The 22,531-nt window shown below is 46.0% G+C and overlaps 1 protein-coding gene across 1 annotated transcript in view; it reads right to left on the bottom strand.

Annotated features, from left to right (window-relative positions):
- The window catches only part of MGAT5 (alpha-1,6-mannosylglycoprotein 6-beta-N-acetylglucosaminyltransferase), a 312,019-nt gene that overhangs the window by 11,082 nt on the left and 278,406 nt on the right, over positions 1-22,531 (bottom strand). Inside the window, exons 14-16 of the mRNA XM_080799785.1 lie at positions 20,327-20,473; positions 12,642-12,758; positions 6,412-6,486 (exon numbers count right to left, since the gene is read on the bottom strand). Of these exons, the coding sequence (XP_080655911.1) occupies positions 6,412-6,486; positions 12,642-12,758; positions 20,327-20,473 (339 nt within the window). The remainder of the gene's footprint in view (positions 1-6,411; positions 6,487-12,641; positions 12,759-20,326; positions 20,474-22,531) is intronic.

Below are 22,531 nucleotides of genomic sequence, written 5' to 3'. Positions count from 1 at the left end.
GGATGGAAAGGCCACTCAGAGTAGGTAAATGATTAACTTCGTGGGGATAGGAAGTGTGGTGGAAGCAGTCAGAGAAGGCTTCTAGGTAGTAGGGACTCCTGGGCTGGGTTTCATAGGCTGCATAGGAGCTACTGGGTTCCCACAAACACGGTGCTTTGCGGATAGCTGGTGCACAATATAGAGCGGCTGAACAGGGGCTTTAACAGTAAAAGTAGAAAGGAACAATATTCTACTTCAGAGAGACTTTCTAGAGCCAGGATGAGACTTAATAGTTTTCCAACCTGGTTAACAAGCCCACTTAGAATACAGAACATCTGCATTCCTCTCTAACAATTATTTCAACAGGTCACCGAATTCCCCTAAATTTGACTCTTCTGAAATTCTCCGGAATTGACTCTAATAAGAAAGGTTTACTGTCAGGAACTTTATGAGAATAGGCAACGTTTGCCCAAGCGAAGACAACTTACTGTGGAACTGAAGTAAGGGCGCTGCCTTTGTCACGAAGGCCAAGCCACAGTGTGGAGAAAATGTGATTCCCAGAAACAGCCAAAGAGCAGAGAAGATGACAGGGTGCTGCCCCCGCCCCTCCCCATGAGGTGCTGGCTTGCCCTCTCTCCTGGCTGTTTGTGAAGGGATCTCTTCCAGCCCCACACCCGGTCCTGGGCAAACCGTGTAGAGTTACTATGTCCCCGACACAGCAAGGGCAAGTGGATTTCTGCACAAACTGTGTGCAGCCAAGGAGACAGGGGCAGATACAGGTCTGGGGGTGGGACCTAGAAGAAGTAAGGCCAGGAATTTGGGAGGCAAAAAAGACAAAAGAAAAAAAAAAGAAAGGGACAGGTTGTAGGCCTTGAAATTGGGGTTTGAGTCAAATTCCGTCAGCTATTTGAGAGGTGAGGGACATATTTGTTCTTTCTGTTACAGCTGAGAGAGCCCAGGGCCTGGCACAAAACAGGTGTTCCATAAATAATGACTGACCGGATTAAAGACATTTCAGTTGCCCAATGATATCTCCCATTCTCGGCCTGTGCTGTCCTCAGAAGAGTGAACATTGTCCCCAGATGGCTGCTGGGCTCACGGCCAGCAGTGGGTGTAGATTTGTGTCTCCACAGGTATAACTCAGGAGGTGGCTGTGATGCTGAGCTGTCGCCATCCATCTCCACGGTTGGTCTCTACATGTGCAAATCAATGAGCCAACAAGCTCACTTCTATAGGAGTTAGCCACAGACCTCCCACATCCTCTAGCACACATCCACAGGTGTGGGAATGTTCACACACTCTTCACACCCGCCCAAAGGTGGGAGTGGCACGCACGTCCGTCAGGCGTGAATGCAGGAATAAACAGTGGCAGAGCCACACAGTGGAACACTATTCAGCAATAATAATGATAATAATAATAATAACCATAAAGAATGAAGTACTGATATGTGAACGCGCATGGACCTCATGAACATCACCCTGAGTCCGAGAAGCCAGTTATCTCCAGGGAAGACAAATCTCCAGGAACAGAACACAGAACCTGGGATGCCTGGGGGCTGGGGCCAAGACTGCAAAATAGGTATCAAGTGAGATTTTGGGGGAGGATGGGAATGCTATAAAACTAGACCTTGGTGGTAACCACATACCTTTATCAATGTGATTAAAAAATCATTAAATTGTATCCTTACATGGAGTGAATTTTGGTCTGTAACTTATGTCTCAATGAGGCTCCCTAAAAGCACACCTCGGTTGGGGGCTGGGCTCCAGCAGCAGCAAGCAGCTGAGGCTTCCCGAGGCCCTACTCTGCGTCGGGCATTGCTCTCGGCCCTATACCTGCATTAGTCTATTGATTCCTCCATCAACCTTTTGGGGTAGGTATCCGCACTGCACAGAAGAAGCAAGAGGCTGGGGAGGTTAGGAACATGCCCAAGATCATGGAGAGTGGGGCCTCCAGCCCTCAAGCATTTTTCAGTCAGTATCTGTGATCAGGGATGGCTGAGCCAGCAGCAGCTGTCCACTTCCCCAAAGAGCAAACGTTCCCCAATCTAGCGCCAACCCTGTCCCCTTTTCAGTTCCAGTTCCTCCTCCTCTTCCCCCACAACCTGTCTGCTCCACCACCACTCCTTGCTACCCTGGACTATCTGGATTCACGACCAGGCTTGTCCTTGCATCTAGAACACTCGCTGGGGAGTTTGAGATGGGCTCAGAGAAACCAGATTTCCCAGGAGCAGAAGCTGATTCCATGGTGGCTCTTGAGGTTAACTCATTTTCCTTCCATATCGCCGGAACGTTTTTCATATGAATTACACAGCTCTTTGCAAAATAATATGAGCATAATCATCTTGCACATTTACAGGATCTTTACAGGAAATAAAGAAAATAGGAATGAGGAACATAAGCATGGTTTTCAGAAAGCAACCTGAACACAGCCATTCCTTCAAAAGAACCTGTTCTACCCCCTCTGGCCTGAGGCAAATACCTAAATCTTTCCCAAGAAATGCATCATGAGAACCTTAACAGGCCTGGACACTCAGGTTAGGGAAGAATGCTGCTCTTGAGCTGAGGTTACAAGGGATTTTTGCTTTGGCACCACCCCGCAGTTCCTCCCCCACTGCTGGAGAGAGCCCTTCGTACGGAGTACTGATTTGGAAGAACATGCAACCCAAATCAACACTTCCAGTACAGCCAAGCAGTGGTGGTGTGTGCAGGGCCGGGGCATGACGGGAAAAAAGCAAGTGGTTTCCCTCAAGTCACGACTCTTTCCCACTGGGTGAGTGAGCCCGGGGTTGGCTGGGTATGAGGTAGATTTCCAGCTGTCAGCCACTCATCGACCACTGAAGCCTGGGGCTTTCTCAATTGCTGTCAATTGGCTTCCCCTGGCTCCCGTTGCCGTGGGTGAGCGTGATGGACAACCTTGAAAAGGTTCTGAGATAAAAGCTTCCTTGTTCCCCTTGCAGATCACACGGAAGACTCTGAAGGCAGGGATCAGCCTAATTAGGGCTGCGGCGCTCCTACAGTTCAAGGGACGGGAAGCTTGAGCTGCCACCAATCTTCAGAGCTCGAGGCTTTCCGTTCACACCAGAAACACCCCTCACTCCAGACTCCCTGCTCTTTGATGAAATTCTAGCTGAAAAAAATAACGAACACCCTGAGCTCTAAAATACTGAGGCCTGGAGAGAACTGTTAGAGGCTGAAGACCCAAACTGAATCAATGGGGTCTTGACCTCCCGTACCCCTCTAAAGTTGGGGGAGCATTATGGCCTCAAGAAAACCCTCCACGGAGGCCTGGATTAACTCAAAATTGGCCTCTTTCTGGCTTGTGTAGCAGCACCGAGAAAATGTTTAACAGGAAATGCCCCCCATACAAGATTTCTAGACGGAATTTTCCTAAAATACCAATCTAAGAGTCTCACTGCCCTCATCCTGCATTAAAAACTTTCTTGAGCTTCCTGCTGTCCCAGGATCAAATCTGCATTCTTGGTGGAGCCTGAGGATCTACTCACGAATTATTTCCTCCTCCAGCCCTGTCTCTCACATCACCTCCCTTTGGTCATAACTCAGCTTCCGATAACTCACCATGCTTTCTTTTTTTCCCCCAAGCCTTTTTGTCTTGACCTGTACAGTCCTTCTCATAACCGCTCTGTCTGCTGTCAAGGCTCATCTCGCACAAAATGCTGCTGGACACACTCTCCCCATCTCTCCCCGCCTTCCCTGCTCTGCAGGCTGAGTGGCGCGACCCCTAAGGACCCGGTTACATCACTGTTACAGAGTCCGACCCTATGGCGGTGGCATGGCCTGTGGTCCTGAATGGCTTCTCTGGGGGGGCCTGAAGCTACCTGAGGACAGGGACTCGTTCCCTGCCATCCTGCTGAGATCCCGGCCCGGTCCACAGTGCACTCTGGCTGACATTTCCCCAGTGGATGCGGGAATCAACCATAGCAGACAAAAGAGAAAGCGATGGATGTCTGTGAACCGTGGGCTCTGCAGGAGTCTGTGCTGGGGAGCGGTGTGCAAGGGCAGTTTAATTAGCATGTATTCCAAATCATACAGTCCAAGGTGAGCTTCCTGGCCCCTGGGACATGTGAATGAAAAGCGCAAGCACGCGCACACGCGCTCATTCATTTTTGTTCCTGCCTTCAGATGGGAGTTACTGTGCACCTACTCTGTGCCAGGCAGGCCGTGTGGGGTATGGAGGTGAATGGACCAGGCATGCTCCTGCATTATGGGGCACGGTGCCTGGTCACTCTAGGGAATGCGACCTTCCTGTTGGAAAGGAAAGCTGGTAATAGAGTTCCAGATAACAGGCCACAGGAGAACTTTTAAGGACTGGCTGTGATTCAAGAGTCTTCAAATAAACCCGATGAAGAGTCTCTCTCTACGTGGCAGTGAGGAACCATCTTCCCCAAGAGGAAGTGGAGACAGGAGGGGAGGAATCGGGTTTCAGAAGCAGCTGCGGGGATCCTGCTACAATCTCAGATCGGTTCCTGTGACAAGAGCTGTGACAGCTTAAAACTCCCTGCCAGCGGAGAACCCACAGGTCCTCTCGGCACCTGCGGGAAGGTGAATGAAGATGACAAGCCCAGCGCCGGGACACCAGCCCCAGCTGGCAGCCTTGGCCATGCTGCGAGGACACGCCTGCACTCAGACCAAACCAGCATCGAACCTGGAGTCCATGACGCGTTAGCCCGAGACTGTGAATCTTGGTCCCGCCACCCAGAGAGGGGGGCTATTCCTGCCGCCTCCTGGGATAATGGGGAGGACTGAATGAGACAACGCGCTGGGACGTGTTCCGGACGCACTCCTGTGAAGTCTGCACGTAAAGAGCTGCTCGAGTTAGGATGCTGATGAGGTCGTGGCCAATCAAGACACTACACGAAGACTGAATGAGACGGCGATTCAGATGCTTAGTCATATTATATCCCATTCTATGATATCGCAATATAATAATACACTGTGATAGGATACACAATATCATCTATTAAGTGATCAACAGTACTCGTTTGCATTTATGGAACACTACGGGCCAGCCCTGTACTAAGCACTTCCTGCCCCATGACGTCTATTATTATCCTTATTCTACAAGAGAGGAAACTAAGGCCCAGAGAGGCGGAGTAAGCACCCAAATCATAAAACCAAAACCTTGTGAACCCAGATGGCGGGGTTGCACAGCATGCCCTCTGGCCATGAACAGGCACCCGGAATACCAGATACGCCTCCCTTAAGCCTCTGCCCACCACCGCTCTCCCTCTCCAACAGCAGTGTCCTGGACTGCCTGGGGCTCTCCAGCCTGTTGCCTCAAACCTTCCCTTCGAAACCTATTTGGGACCTCCTGTCTACACTACTTACATTTGCAACACACTATTTCTATTTTAGCCTGCACGGTCCTCATCCCCTATTGTGTAAAGATCTCTTGATCATCCCAAGACACTTTGCTTTGCCTTTTAAGAGGAGACCCCCATTCCTGAAATGTGGCCAAGGAGTTCATAGTGCTTTGCCCACAGGGGTTCTGCATCTGTCTATTTGTAGCTCTGAGCTGCTTTTGAAGACTAAGGAATTAAAATGTTATAGAAGGATGCCAGTGGTGTTCCTGGCCTTTACTGCCACAAGCACAAGCCAGAGTTTGCAAGCTCTGCTGGGGGTGGTGGACTCTTGGACCCCCCTTCCCCCACTTTAGCACTGAAGCCCTCCTTTTATCTGTTTTATTCTTAGGCTTCATGTAATGTTTCATTTGAAAAGGGGTCGTGTTTGAAAAGATATTTGAAAACCACTAAGAAGTCCTAATATATTTGGAATTATTGAACATATATTAAAGGAATGCTAGAAACCCCTGGTTTCAGTCCCTGCCTTTCTTAGGGTGAGAAACAAAGATCAGGCAGGACCAGTGAACTGTCTCTCTGTTCCCCTCCCCACCTAAGTCCTCGTGATGTCCCTCTGAACCAATTCAGGGCACAGGTCTGATGGTTCAGGAGGGCTTCACCTTGACTATCCAGTCTCTCCCATTTTAAGTTTCCATTTTGACCTTCCACAATCACAAAGAATATTCTTTATTTTTAAGAATGTATTTATTTATCTGACAAAAGGGAGAGAGACAGCACAAACAGGGGGAGCTGCAGAGGGAGAGGAAGAAGCAGGCTCGCCACTGAGCAAGGAGCCTGACGTGAGGCTTGATCCCAGGACCCTGAGATCATGACCTCAGCTGAAGGCAGACACTTGATCGACTGAGCCACCCAGACGCCCCCATAAAGAACATTCTTAACTAGGACAAAGTCTCTTGGATGACCACGACAGTGCATGCTTCAAAATTCCATCAAGCCATTACCCAGCTTCTAGAGTCTTCCAAAGCAGGAAAATAACCACAGAAATATGGTAGCTCTTAGATGTTCATAAGAGCCCCCGGGGTGATGGGATCAAAGGATTTCTGAAGAGCCTTACCTGTTTTTCAATGAAAGCGTTGATTCTCTGTAGCATTCCCTCACATGTGAATTCATATGGCATGTATGGCTCAATCTGTAGAAGCAGAACATGGTATCATGAAAGGAGACAGAGAACCAAGGACACTTACCCAGTCCTCCCCTGGCTCACGCACACTCACGTGCCTCAAGAGGGGATAGGACGATGAACTCGGATGTCAACCAACCTGGGTTTACAACCTCACCCCACTCCTGGTTAGCTGTGGGACCCTGAGCAAAGTGCCCACCACCTCTGAGCCTCACGTTCTTCATGTGCAAAACAGTGAGAAGAAAAATCTACCTCTTTTAAGCTGTGGTGATGGTCATGTGAAAAAAAAAAAAAAGTAAAGTGCTTAGTTTGGTGTCTGGAACACAGCACGCATTCTACAAAAGGTGGGGAGTATCATCGGTTAGAGGTTAAGCTCCAGAGGGCAGGCGCTCCACGGCTGCTGGGCTGTGTGGCTCACGGAGGAAGGCAGCAAACACCTGCTGAATGGACGCGTGCTCAATGCTAGGAGAAGGGCACATGATGAGTGGGTAAGGACCCAGGATGGTGACGAAAGCACTGGTCGGCACTCAAAGGTGAGGTCAGCACATAGCTAAAGAATGTGTGGGGAAGGAACAGAGTCATAAAGTGCCACAAAGAGTTCAGCCAAGGGACCCGGAGGCTAGAAGGTCAAAGCAGACTTCTGCTCATGCTGGGCTTTTTTAAAGCCAGCTAGGACTCCAGCAAGCCAAGATGTGGAAGCCATTCTGGCTAGTGCGAGCAGTAGGAGGTTAGACATGCAAGAACAGCAGGTGGGTAGAGCGTGGGATGGCAAAGCCTGGGGAGACAAGGCTGGGAAGAGGTTCACTGGATTTCTACAGAAGGATTTCTATACTAAGGAGCCCAAGCTTTATCAGAAGGCAGGAGGAAATCCCAGAAGGTGCTTCTCTGGGGTCGGGGAGGCATTGTGATCATGATTTGGACACCTGGGGACAGGGAAGACTTGTGGGTTTTCGTCTCTGCTGCACAGTGTGTGTGGCCACACTACAAGGCTTGTGTTTGGGCGGCATCCAGCAAGCATTACCAATCTGAAATCAAAATTTCACTTTATGTTTGGGACAAATTCACTAGCAATCCAGTCTGGGACAGCTTCGGAGAGCCCAAGAGCAACTGCCAGCAACAGGATAGAGGGCCACCACTTAGTCCTACACTTGCTGATCTCAAATGTACAGGGTGGAGAGCTGGACAGAATGCCTGTGAATTGAGGCCTGTGGAAAATAGGACAGTTGACAGAGAAGACATCCTTCCATGGTCACAGGGGACCTTCTCCCCTCTTTTTCTGTGTCGATTCACACATTATACATGAACTCTTCTTTAACCATGACTATTAATTTCATAATATATCTTCAAACCCACGATCATATAATGCATCATGCAGTTTTTATCTCCAGCATCCCTGCCTACATCTGCATAGAGAGAGCTGAAAGAGCCTGAGCCGTAAGTATTACACTATCGGGGCAGGACTATTTTGCAAGAACACAGGTCATCTCGTTCCTCAGTAGAGCACCTCAGAAGAGCTCAAAATACTCAGAAAACTGACTTCAGTGTTGCAAACCTGCTCCTTCTTACCTCAAGCTTTTGCACGAGCTGTGCCCTTTTCAACCCAGACATAGCCCTTCACACCAAAGGCAAAATTTTCTTTCCTTTCAGAGGATATTTGCTTACTCATCCTTTGCGAGTGATTCCAGAGGCTTACTATGACCTGCCTGCAGATAGGTCTCTTCTCAAAGTTCCACAGAAGGAACAGAAAGAAACCATGACAGAGAACTTGGCATACTAGGATCATTTATGTGGTGATAAGTAGAATTTCTGGAGTGAAATAACACAACGGTGGCCATTGTCACGATCAACAGATCCAATTATGTGGTGGGAAGGAGGCCATTCCTATAACTTATTCTATAGGGCAGCCTTTAGACATGGAAATGAATTAATTCAAAGGGCTCAATGCATAAACACAGAAAAATGGCTCTTCCTGTGTCCTCCTACCAACCAAACCCAATTTAACCAAAGGGATGCTGACTCATTAATTGCTTGGTGGCCCATTCACTGTTTTAAATAATATGAAGCCAAATGATTTTCCTATACAGGAAACGCAAACCAAAAAAAGGTAATTGTATTCTTAAACCACCCCTGCCAGTGGGTTCCACTAGCCACCCTGCTGCGGACAGGAATGGGGCCCTCTGTGGGAAAGTTCTCCAGACTCCTGGCTTTGGCTATAAAAGAACCCCGGCAGGCCTCTGAGGTAGGAACTATTGTGGAGCTTGGGGCAGGGGCCTGGGGTAATTTTCTGCATGATAATCCTCCAGGAAGGAGTCAAGGCCTCCTTGGGGAAGGGAATGAAAGGGAATGCTAACAGCACATCCAGTTACTGAGCAACCTAAGCAGGGCCGGTTGTGGAGAAACGGGAAATATTCTTGGCCATCTTGGTCTGTGGGAAAGGACCATTGGCCACAGGAAGGAAGCCTGCAGGCTACACTGTGTAGCTCCTGCCAGCCTTGGAAAACTTCCATTATTTTCTCACCTCTTCCTTCCCTTTCTTTTTACTTCCCTTCTTGTGAGATGTCCTGTCTCTTCTAGCACCCACTGACTGCTCTAAGTCCGAGTACAATTCCTACAGGGAAGAGCTCTCAGAAATCAGCTGACCTTGGACAGTGGTGGCTTGGCATCACTCAATGAGAGATGATCTTGGAAGGTACCAGAAGACCAGGAATTCAGTCCTGACTGTCTCCTCTATCTACTAACCATAGGATTTAAGTCAGACACATTCTGCAATTTCTCCTGATTTAAAATGTAAACTAGGTCATGCCGTTCCCCTGGTTGAAACTTTCCATCATACTTAAAATAAAATCCAGAATTCTTAGCATGACCTGTTTTAAAGACCCTACACATTCTGCCTCCAAGGGACCTTTTGTTATGGTCTCCATTATTTCTGATGAGAAGTTGGTGGTCTTTCATACTGTTATCCCCTTAAATGTAATGGATTTTTCTCTGGCTGCTTTCAAGACTTTTTTCCCCTAATTTTTTGTTATCAGCAGTTTGGCAATAATGTATACTTGTTTTTCTTCATATTTATCCTGCTTGGGGTTCATTGAGCTCCCAGGATCTGCAGGTTGATGTCAGTCATTTATTTCAGAAAATTCTCAGCCATTATCTTTTTAAATATGTCTTCTGGCTATTCTCTCTTCCTTCTGAGATTCCAATTATACATAAATTGGGCTGTTGATATTGTCCCATAGGTCTTGTATGTTTTTTCTTAAATTCATTCACTTTTCTCTTTTTGTTTCAATCTGCAAAATTCCTCTAGTCTATTGATATTGATAAGTTCACTGATATTATCCTCTGCTATGTACACTCTGTTGATAAAGCCACTGAAAGAGCCTTCATTTCCAGTATCTTTTCAGTTCTAGTATTTTTTGCTTTGGCTTTGAGAAAAAGTTCCTAGCTTTCTGTTTACATATACTGTCCACCTTTTTCACCAAAACTTTCGATATATTTATCTTAGCATCTTGAAGTTGCTTTCTAATAATTTCCAACATCTGGGCTATCTCTAGGTCTGGTTTTAGTGACTGTTTCCTCTCTTAATAATGGGTCATGTTATCTCGCCTTTTTGTGTGTCACATAATTTAACATCTTGTAAGTAAATATGAGAAAGACTGGCACTCAATTTCTGACCCATTCCTAAGAAGCATAATGATCTTAATGACAATAGTTTTTGTATTAAGCACATTAATTACTTCAGTTCTCATTCCCACTTTTATCTTTCCCTTTAACTTCTTTCCATATTTCTTTTCCTTTCTAAATTTTGTATTATCTTAACACATTAGTCAAAAAGACCTAGGCTTTAATCCAGTTTTTACTACTTATTAGCTATGTGATCTTGGGTAAATTACTTAATTTCTTTAAACCTCAATCTTTTCATCTGTAGAAGAATTGTGTGAAACAATGCTCATAAAGATGAAATGAGATAAGGCTCATAAAGATAGATAGTGATTGTAGATGTGTAGAAAGAGGTTCTCATGATGTAAAAGCTACTATTATAATTACTTTTTTTCTCACATGGTCTTGAATAATTTTTGGACTAAGGTGGAAAAAGGTTGATCAGAGTTTTAAAATGTAGAGCACTAGAGTTTCCATGGAGTGAAGAGAGTCAATCTCATGTAGCCATGAGCAAAGACAACCCAGTGGCTCACTCTGTGCTTCTGGATCTAGCATTCCCATTAATTAGATTTTTGTTTGACAAAAGGGACCTATCACCTAAAAAGTTTTGTACTCCATGATCCAAGATTTTCTGCTTCTATGTTACCTTTTAAATCACTCCTTTTCCATGGATATGTGCACTTAGCCAAGTGATGTGGGCTGAATTTATGTTGCTCCAAAAGAAAATGTGCAAGTCCAAACTTCTAGTAGCTGTGAATGTGACCTTATTTAGAAATAGGGTCTTTGCAGATGTAATCAAGTTAAGATGAGGTCCTACTGAATTAGACTGATGTCCTTCCAAGAATGGAACAGAGAGACAGACAGACACACACAGATTAAGGTGCTGCAGCTGCAAGTAGTCAAGCAAAGCCTGGGGCCACCAGAAGACAGAGGAGGCAAGGAAGAATCCCCCACTACAGGCTTCGGAGGGAGCATGGTTCTGCTGACATCTTAATTTTGGACTTCTAGTCCTGAAACTGTGAGAGAATAAATTTCTGTTGTTAAAACTAGCAAGTTTGTGATTCTTTGTTATGGTAGTCCTGAGAAACTAATACCCTAAGGGACTCAGGGACTCAAGAAAGAAGACAGAACCATCAGCCTCTTCAGGAATGACTCTCCAGTGGCGAAGCTCTCGATGTATGGCAGATAGTGAGGCAAGCCGGTGGGGCCACATTCCACTCAGCCTCTTCCCCTTTACTCACACTGTGCCTTGAACCCAGGTCCTTCTGGGTCCACTTTTCAGTTCAGCTTTGCAAATTCCTACTTGCCCTAAAAGGCTTAATCTAGTGCTGCATTTTCCAGAAAGCTTCCCCCGACATCCACTTCTCCATGTTTTGCCTGTTGCTGGCACTGAACACATTGGGCAAATACCTATTCCTCTCTCTCTCCATCCATTGGGTAGATCACTATGCTGGGTACAGAGTACAGCAGCGAGACAGACATATTTCCGGCCCTCACGTTGCTGACAATCTAGTTAATTCCAGACTGTTGATAACAAAAATAAGAATACCGTATGTGTAAAACTAATAGTGACTTAATAATACCAACTGAACACTCACTATGCAGTAGATGCTCCACTTAAGGGCTTTATATTCATGACCTCGTTGAATCTTTACAAACACCTATACAGTAGCTAACAGTACTTAAAGAGATGAAGAAACTAAGACTCAGAGGTTACGTAACTGCCTGAGGGGACACTGCTAGTAGGTGACAGAGTTGGAACCCCAACCCCAAGCTAATTCCAGGCTGTCCTCCTTACAACCAGGCCCCTACTGCTTCCCCTAAATAACTGTAAGAGAGTATAGTGTAGGAGGAGGAGTATACAGAGCAGTCCAACCAATGTGGAAGGCAGTCCAGGGGGTTGGGAGAGGTTAACTTGGCCCATCCGCACTGGGCGGGAAGCCTCCTATAGGCAGGAAGCCAGCTTCAACTATGTTTATGGGAGTGAGTGTCCCCTAAAGTGGCTCAGAGGCTCTCTGCCTACAGTACGCACTTAATAAATGCCTACTAAGTGGATCGGGAGAATCCGGAGATGTCAGTTACTTATACAAAATTCTATTTAGGTGTTAGGTTAAAAAAAAAGTCAAATAAATAAATGCTATATAAAAACGTTTCCCGGTATTTCTTTAATACCTCCTATCATTCTTACTTTTGGTAGGGGAGCAGCTCTGTGTATTCTGGTCTCTGTGAGAGTGAGACAAGCATAATTCAAAGTCCTACTATTGCATCTGGGATCCAGCAGTCATGCCAAAAGCTTCCGGAGAATCCACACACAGGGGGCACCAGCTCTGTTCCCACCTGCCAGCGTACCCATGAACCCTCCCTGGGCCAAATCCTACACCGTGGCTCTTCTAATCCCAGAGTCAAGCTGACATGGAAATATTTCAGTTACTCAACAAGAGGGCCTGTGAGGCTTTCCACACATTTCAGGTCACAGCACAGATGGGGGAAAATGGAATAGAAGACACAACCTTCTGACTTAAAATTGCTTTCACGGCAGCCTCCACTTCCTCCTGATTGCTGAGGTCAACCGTCCAAACGTGGGGCCGGCCGATGAAAACTTCAGCATAAGGATGCTGCGACGTCAGCTGCAAGAGAGAGACAAAGCACCTCAGTCTCACAAATACGTTTTTTTTAAGCCTTCTGTGCTAGATGAAGCGTTATGCTTTTTATGGCATTGTACTTGCGTAGCTAACAAGACATTTTTGTCCTTCCTTGATGATCAAAACCTCCTGAGAACCCACAAGTGGAGAACAATAAAAGAGTGATAACTCCGCATCTTGAATCCCACTTGGAAAAGTCAAAACCAGGTGCCGTGGTGGCTATTACCCCCAAAAGGTGGCTTCAACCCCCAAAGCTGCACCAAGATACAATGGAATGTTCAACTCTTGGTCACATCCCAGCCCTGAAAATCACCTCGGTCAAACTGGTATCTGTTACAAGACACGGATCAGGACACACAGGGAATGAGAAAATTACAATAAAGCCAAAGCTTTAAAGTCATGGGAGGATGAGTAATGACACACACAAAATGTAAAGAAAGAGAAATAAGACTACCAGAAAAACAGAGAATTTTGGAATGGTTTCAGGACAAATCATTAGCATCACATTGGAGCTTTAATACTGATAAAGACAATTTGGATTCAGCAAAGCTCTAAAATCAGAGCTTTTATTTTAAGAACAAAGGGTCCAAAGCAACCCAGGATGAAAGCTGGCGATTCTCTGCTCCTGAAGGGTCCTTTCTCTGACGGCTAAATTTACCACCCAAACTGGTTCCCACCTTTATGCTTGTATCCTTTCAGGGCGTAATGGGAAGGGAGCTTTCTGGACATTTGTGAGAGCATTTTCAGTTCTCACAAAGACTGGGGGTGCTGCCTGGAGCTGTGAACCTGTGGCCGAGGACTGGGGGTCATAGACCCCTCGCGAGGCAGGCTGTCCACTCCCTCATCAGCTTCCACCTGCCCCACTGGGCTTCCATGTGGGCTCACAGAATCCAACTCTTTGGCCCAGTTTTAATATACATTGAACTTCCCAGGAACCTAAATTCCATGTAAATCAAGGGATGTTCCTACTCTGTTTTCTTTGGAACTTCCCCCATAAGCTGTTACCACTTTGGAGAAATCAGGGCGACCATGTCACTGTCACACAGATGAGATGTGTCTCCATTACAACATGCCCAAATCAGTCTGTATTTGTAGTGCTCACATTAATGGGAATTGCATATTTGTGTATCCGTCTATATTGTATAGGCAGTTTTTAACTCAGCTTCTCTTTCATAATATCACTTTTAAGCAACATAAACCCTTACCATATAAGGGCCAACCATGTTCAGTTGAATGTTTTATTCTTAAGTACAAACTTACTCATTGTAAGGAGGCAGGAGACACCTTTACTACTATAGTTCTTGGGTATGGGTATTATTTCTTGACTATATTTATACTGAAATATGTATTTCCTTATTGCAAATTATTTTCCTTTATGTTAGAACTAGGGAATCGTTCTTTCTTGGAATTACATATGTAGGCAGGGTATATTATTGATGAATTTTGTTTCAGGACACAAAAGTAGATCTTACAACATATTAGTGGGACAAACAGGTGTTGGGTCTGGTAGGGCTGAGGCTCTTGCTTTAGAGGCAAAGCTGGTTCTCTTTTTCTTCACACTCCAGTATACACAGGGGATGGGATGATTTCGCTGGCCTCTCTCTATCTCAGTCCTACCCACCATTATTCATATCCTACCTCACCAATTGTGTGCATACACTACTTAGGGCAGGAAACCCAGAGTTTAAGCTACTGGGCCTCAGCTCCCAGCTGTCATTGGCACCCTCTTGTGGAAATCATGAGTCTCTCTCTCTCTCTCTCTTTTTTTTAAAGAGTTATTTGAGAGTGAGAGAAAGAAAGGGGGCGGTGGGAGTGGCAGAGGGAGAGAGAGACTCTCCACCAGACTCTCTGTTGAGTGCGCAGCCTGATGCAAGGCTCGATCTCAGGACCCTGAGATCATGACCTGAGCGGAAATCAAGAGTCAGATGCTGACTGAGCCACTGCAAATCACAATTCTGAGGAGAAAATATCTTTGCGCCTGACCCCTCTGCCAGAATCACGCCCCTCGCTGGCCCGTTCAGTTCTCCATTCTTCAGATACGTACCCTCTCCTTTTGCTCTGCCACATGGTCAGTGATAGAACCTACAGAGTGACCGCAGCAGCCGTATGGAGCTGGGGAAGCGTCCGCATCTTTTTTCCCCAGTACACATCTTAGATTCAACACGCATCAGTGGGGCCTCTGGCTGGCCCAGGCACTGAGCTGATCACCTGCATGTGCATCATTTATCCCTTTTCCTATGCATCCATGAGGATTTTGAGATTTATATGGATTTACAATTCTGCAACCACACAGCCAGGAAGGAGCAGAGCAAATTCAAATCGAGATCCTTCAACAACGCATTAGCTTTTGATGGAAAGGAAAGTGACAATTTTACAGCACCGACTGGGTTCTTGAGACAAAGGCGAAAAGAAGCCTGAAGTAAACTCTATAGTCTTTTAATCACACTCCTAAAACTTGCCAAACTAAAAAAAAAAATCCCAGGATTGAATTTATGCCTGCAGTAGAGCTTTTCTGAAGACGAGTAAAATGTCACACTGTTTTCACTTGGTGGCCTGGAGAACAAACTGATTAAATCTTCCAAGGGAATCAGGGTAAATTGAAGTTATCGTCAGTGTGGCTACACAGCCACTTACATATAGGCGGTCTCTCTCCCCTCCCCTTTACGAGGACCCTACTTATTTGCAAGGTTGCTCTAAGCACTTGGAAAATACAGAACGCTGAGCCATTATCGTTTTATTCATTTACATTTACTGAGGGTTACTTAATTTTAATGAGTAAGGCATTTTGTAATTCATTATTTCCCCTCTGAATGTTATGCTCCTCCCTATTAATTTATTGAGAACCGTCTGATCTGAGCTCCTGCCCCATATATCAATCAGTAAATTTACTGGAGTATAGTTTGTAAAAGTAATGAAAATCTTATTAAATAGGAGACATTACTTCAGAGTGGCTATTAAATTTCTAAGGAGAACATGAGTTCTCCTTATGGAAAAATCCCTGAAGCCAGAGAATTTCTAATGGTTTACAAAATGTCCAAATAATGATTAAGAACCTACTAATGTGTTTCCCAACATAAAGATAAAAATCTAATTTATATCACATTGAAAGTATAACTTGAATGGACCACATTACTTAAGGCATATGGAACTTTTTCCCTTGAGTATACATCATGGTTTTTAAAAATTGGTCCAATGGAAAAGACAAAAATAAAATTAAACTGTCATGTAGAAATTTAGACTTCTTTTCTCTTCAAGGCAAAGAAGGGACACACCTGCAATTTATACAGATTGATTCATATGGATCAATTGTTGCTTAACTGGAAAAACTAGCAAGGGCCCAACAAAATAACTTTGTAATTATGTCCACTTTGGTTAAAATTTTTCCATTTGCAGAAAAAAAAAAGAATAATTGATTTCTAGGGATTTTTGACCCTTGGGCTTCTACATGACTATTGATAGCTCTCTCCCAATGAAAAGTGGCTTTGGTTTGGGGGATTTTGTGGCTTTTGTGGGCTGAAAGAGCCAAGTGGGTGGCCCACCTGGCCTTGAGGTCAAGTTCCCTCTGTGATGTTGCTGGCTCTCAGCCTGCTCGGTCTCCTGCAGAGGAGGAGATGGCCATCAGATGGCACCTGCCCTCCTGCATAAGGCAAAGTGACCTTCTGGGGATTTCCATCCAACTCATCAACATTCATGCCTTTTAAGCTTGAAACCCCCCTCTCCTCCTCCTTTCTAGCACAGCTCTGCCAATATCCCCTTTTCGGTTAACCCAGTACATTCTCCACCTGGCACAACTCCAAGTTGACACTCTCCCCTCGATTGACTTAGCTATTTCTTCCCGTATCAAAATCTGAGCTCCTGGAAAACAGGAAATGTGTCTTGATAAGTTTCCCCCATGCAGCCATTAGTACCAGGGACCCCATGGGGACACAATGCACATCTGTCAACTGACCTTCGGCATCCTGGTCCCCCGTGGGAGCCCAGAACTGATGAGTCATCTCTGCAAGGTCACTTGCAGAGCAAATACTGAGAGGATCCCACAGGGCCAGTCTAACTAGAGTCCCAGTTAAGCACTGGTGGAATCATCTGAAGGGATGGGAGGCGCCAAGCACCTGGGGGGCAGCTCTAATGCCTTGTCTCCTCTCACGCCATGAAGAATGAAAACCTCCACCACCTCAATGAGAAGCACATTACTAAGTGATGACAATGGACAGGAAATGATGAACATCCTTTCCTCAATAACTTCACACTAGCTGCTCTGATCTCAGTGACATTACAACATTCACTGGGAAATGGATCGTGGATGAGCGTCCTAATTTTTTTTTTTTTCAGGAAAAAAATACCCCATTGTAACAAAGCGACATCAGAATCTTTAGAATGACTAATAACAAAAAGGTGCCAGCAGCCAATGTAGTCTAAGATACTTCTGACTGATCATTTCCCAAAGGCTTATAGAAATAGCAGTAAAAAGAGATGGGGTTCTTAGCTCTTCACATATTCAAAAAAAATCACCATGAGAGGAAAAAGAAAACCACCATTAGAACCACCATAATAACTGCTGTAGGCAAGATGAACCGACACATGGTAAAAATAAATGGGCAAAAGTTTGAAGAGAACCAGAATATTTGCGTAGTTTTCGAAATATTCTTTTTTCCCAATATAAAGAAAGTTAGTAACTTTCTAGTGAAGAAACCCAGCAGACACAACTTGAACCCGTGATCAAGGTGAACACCATCAGTAATTAGACATACTGATACCATGCCCCCACCCTCTGATATGACACACCGAGAAGGCCACACCGCTTCTGTGACATTCTTGCTAAAAATGTATCATCGCACAGTAACCAAGACACAACATCCGTCAAATCCAAAGTGGTCAAGGGCATATGGAAAGGCCAACTGGTACTCTTTCAAAGTGTCGTGGTCATGAAAGACAGTGAAGCACCAAAGAATTGTCACAGACTGGAGGAGATTAAGGAGACAGGACAGGTAAATGCACTGTGGGGTCCTGGACTGGATCTCAGATCTCAGAATATTAGTGGAAAAAAATGACAAAGTCCAATTAGACTCTGTAGTTTAGACAATGCTGTGATATCAGGGCTCATTTCTTTGATATGAGTTTTGATAACTGTACTATAATTTTGTAATGTGTTACCATCAGGGGAAGCTGGTTGAAGGTATTACACCTAACCTCTGTACTATTTTTGCAACTCTTCCCTAAGACTATAACTATTTCAAAATGCATAACAAGTAAATTCCAACAACTCCACTTGAACATATTATGCCCCAAAAAATGAAGAGCGAGAACCCAATAGATACTTGTACATGAAATCACAACAGAGAAAAAATGGAAACCCAAGTGTTTGCAGATGAACAGATACATAGAATGCAGTGTATTTATACAATGGAATATCATCCAGGCCTCTAACAAGGGATGAGATTCTGACACACGCTACGAACTTTGACAACATTATGCTAAGTGCAACAAGCCAGTCACGAAAGAACAAATACTGTGTGATTTCACAGAAAATTTAAGTTGAGAGAGAAAACAGATGAGAGGTTACCAGGGAGGGGAGAATGAGGAGTTGGCCTTTAATGAACACAGTTTCTGTTTTGAATGATGACTAAATTCTGGAGATGGTTGTACAAAACTAGGAATATCCTTAATCTCAGTGAACCATACACTTAAAATGGTTAAAATATGAAGTTTTAAATTATGTATATTTAATCACAATAGAAGTATAAAAAAAGAAAATTACAAGTGGTTATCACAGTGTGAGCAGTAAAACTTCAGAGATTTCTTACACCTAACTTAAAAAGCAGGGATGGTTTATTGACCCAAGTTTTCTACCGTGAACTCTATCCTAAAAGTCTTAAAGAAGTCAGGAGCACGGCAGAGCAGAGATTTCTTTTTTTTTTTTTTTTTTTAAAGATTTTATTTATTTATTTGACAGACAGAGATCACAAGTAGGCAGAGAGGCAGGCAGAGAGAGAGAGGAAGAAGCAGGCTCCCCGCTGAGCAGAGAACCCGATGCGGGGCTCGATCCCAGGACCCTGGGATCATGACCTGAGCCGAAGGCAGAGGCTTTAACCCACTGAGCCACCCAGGCGCCCCAGAGCAGAGATTTCTAAACTGAGATGTTCTCACTGCCAGAGAGCATCTCTTCAGATCATTCCAAAGAATAAGATCTTTGGTGCCAGGCTGAACCCTTCTGCTCTGTGCCCTGGAGCCTCCCCCAGCACCTGGCACACAGGTGTGCATTAAGTACTGCTGAGGAATCACTTCCCCAAAAGGAATGACTCCCCAAAGGGAAGAATTCAAGTGTACTATATTAGCAGAAGGAAAAGCAAGCATGCGAGTCAACACACACACAGTTACTCCTCCTCAGAGGTTGTGTGGTCCACACAATAATCTTTTGAGGATTATCTATTGGATCTCAATCCTCTCCCTCCACCTCCTTTGGCCCTTTTGCCAGTGGCAGGGAGGGTCAGAAAAAATAACTCTCAAAATAATCAGCTCCATGCATGGGCAAGATCTCTGATTGATCAGTGAAGAATGATCATGGAAAATGCATTTCATGCTCTTTTTGGGGGAGGGGGGTTCAGGAGAATCGACCCGGAAAGGTTTAAAAGGAGAATTGAAATCCGCTTTAATCACAGCGCTGCTATACTGAAGCTACATTGTGGGTGCCGATGCGTGTCGTCCCCCAGGGGAAGGCCCTGGATGACAGGGGCATTGCCAGGATGCCAGCTCCGACAGGCTTCCTCTTGGGGAGCAGCCCACAGAGCCACGGAAATGAGAAGAAGATCGATCTCTGGATTCTTGCACGCACCTGTTTTTGACTAGATACAGAAACATCAGCGTGATCGCCCACATGCTCTAAATGACTTGTTGATTGCCCCGAATCGAATCCAACTGCCTTCAGTGGTGATTCATCACCCGCTGTGGATTTTTTAAGAGGATCTCTGAAAGCAATTCAAATAAGGCTTCTGCCAACAGTTTGAGTGATGGCAGGATTACTTCTCAGGATGGTGCCCACTAATGGTGGCCAAAAACGCCAGGCATGGGACTTCAGTTGCCCATCAGATGTCTTGTCTTTCAAGGTTGACAGCAAAGGACCCCACGGCACACACTCTATTCCCCACAGCCCACCGTGGAGAACATGTTCTTCAAAAATGCCTGTTAGCCGGTGGATTACCTTATTCCATAAACTCTAGACATTCAAAAAGTCAGAGCTCAGCCACTGAGACAGTTGGAGAGGTCTGTGTGAATTAGGAGAGAGCTGAGGCAGAGTGAAAAGATGCCACAGTTTGTAGACGGGCAAACAGAAGAAGAGGCAAGTCTTGGCTGTGCCATCACCGAGTTAGGCTAGTTAGGAGATGGCATCAGCCATTCCTCCCTGAGTTCCTGCCCACCCCCATTCCTTCCACCCAGCTACGTTAAATGACGTTGACGATATCTACTGTCCAAGGCTATGAGGTTCAAATGGGTTCGCACCATTCAGTAAGTAGCTAGTATTTGTACTGTTGAAAGTAGGAGTTTTTATAGATGCTTACCTCTCTGAGAGTTGGCTTGCCAATGAAAAAGTCTGTGTTTTTGCTGCTTTTGGGTGGGCTGAACTTGGGATTCAGAAAAGCACATCCATTTGCAATGGCCTCCAGGGGAGCTGGACCCTCGTAAGGGAACCCGAGTCCAACAAAGAGCTGTAAGACAGAAAAGCACACCATATATAAACACATCAATCAGGACTGGTGTCCTTGGCTCACAGGGGGCTATTCTGTGCTTCACTCCCATGTGGAAGCCTCAGAGCCTCTGGAAGGTTCCCAGACCCTGGGGGGTGGGGTGAAGAGGAGGCACCTCACATCAGGAACTGAGAAACAGGACCAGGGACCTTTACGGGCTCATGAAGCTGCTCAGATCATTATGTTCTCCTCCTTTGGGGGGCGGGGAAGTAAAGAAGTAAGAGTTGGAGGATGGGGGGGTGGGCAGTTGAGGGGGTAAGAAGGTGGGGGTATTAAAAGGATAAAAAACAACAACAAAAACCAAGACCCAACAATAATCTTTCTGTAACTCAGCAGGAGACATGACTGGAAAAACACTTGCTTAACTAAACAGAAGGTTTCTTCATTGAGCCAAAGGAACAACAGGCCCTTTCAGGGATGCTGGGGCGGGGTGGGGGGGGGGGGTGTGGAACAGAAAGGTCATTTGGCGGTTTGATTACAGTTCAAATGAAGCTGCTTTAAAATGATGGTAGGTCAGTAAACACAGGTTTTCATAATGGGGTTTTCACTGGGGGAAACCAACAACTTCGTTTTTATCTCCCCCCTCAGTGGAGGGGAGAGGGTGCTGAGTGGCTTCCCTCCTCAGCAAGCACACCACGCGCGCTCCCCACGGCAGACAATAGATGGCAGCAAAAACACACTCTCCAAGTCCTCGGGCAGACCCAAAGAGCTCCCAACCCCTGGGACAAAGGGGCCTGGCTGCAGCTCACTGGCAATGATTCCTGGGTCCGAAACTGAAACAGCATCTCAGGGAAATGCCTCAGTGCAGCTCTTGCCCTTGGGATCTTTCACAGTGCTGGAGGGCTGGAAGCTCTCAAAGGCGGGATCCAAGTCTGGGCTTGGGGAGGTGTGAGCTTTCCCTACCGCACCAAGGAGCCAAGGCTGAGATCACTCAGCGAAGGCACATCTATCACCAAAGGATAATGGGGCCCCATGGCACCGTTCCCTTCTGCCATCACGCTGAGGAACACCCACGCAGCCAGGCCCCGAGAGTGAAGGCTATTGGTGAACTGGATACACGGCAGGCTTGGGCCCCCTCCCCAGCGACTCCGTCTTTGCAGCTGCCTAAATGGAACAGTTACTTAGAATGGTTCCACGAGGAGAGACCTGAGTCCCAGCTGCTGGGTTCCCTGGGCACCACAGAGAGATGCGGGAAGTTTGGGCTGGGCACTCAGTTTCGGGACTGAGCACTGAGCATGGCCCAAGCTGGACATATTGCAGCTCCCGCAGGGATTTTTCTGGGATAAGAAACCCAAATCCCTGGTTTTCTGGGTAGACTCCCTGTCCTATGACTGTATATTCTTTTGCACAAAACAGCGCGCTTAACCTTTGTTTGTTTTGGAGGAATAACTTTTCATTTCCTGTAAACTTTGAGATGACCAAATATACTGCCAGCCTCCCACTGCCAGCTGGGGGCACTGTCCCTCGGGCAGAACCACTGGATGAGGAACCACTGGGTGAGGAACACCACAGTGGCAGGAGCCTAGGAGATGGAGAATATAAGGGCCATTTCCACCACCATTTGAAGGTCCTGTTTCTGGATATTACTGTTATTTTTTTAAAGTTTTATTGACTTATTTATTTGAGAGAGAGATGGGGGAGAGGGGGAGGGAGAGGGAGGGAGAGGGAGGGAGGGAGAGAGAGAGAGAGAGAGAGAGAGAGAATGCATGGGAGGAGGGCAGAGGGAGTGGGGAGAGAGAATTTCCAACAGACTTCCCGCCTGGGGCTCAATCCCAGGACCCTGACCTCATGACCTGAGAGGAAATCAAGAGTTGGACTCTTAACTGAAGGAGCCACTCAGGTGCCCCTGGATCTTATTCTTCTCATGGAGTTGAAAGGAGTGAGATTATCAGAGAGAATGTAAGTATATAGGGTGTGGCCCCAGCATGCAGCTCGGGGTGAGGGTGGGGGATGATGCCTGACAGCCCCAGAGGAAATGGAAGGCAAGAGTGGGAAGGACTTGTGCCAACACAACACAGC

Source organism: Martes martes (assembly GCF_963455335.1).
Source record: "Martes martes genome assembly, chromosome: 3".
Lineage (NCBI taxonomy): Eukaryota > Metazoa > Chordata > Mammalia > Carnivora > Mustelidae > Martes > Martes martes.
Note: the sequence above shows the minus strand (reverse complement) of the source record. Positions and strands in the feature narration are given on the sequence as shown.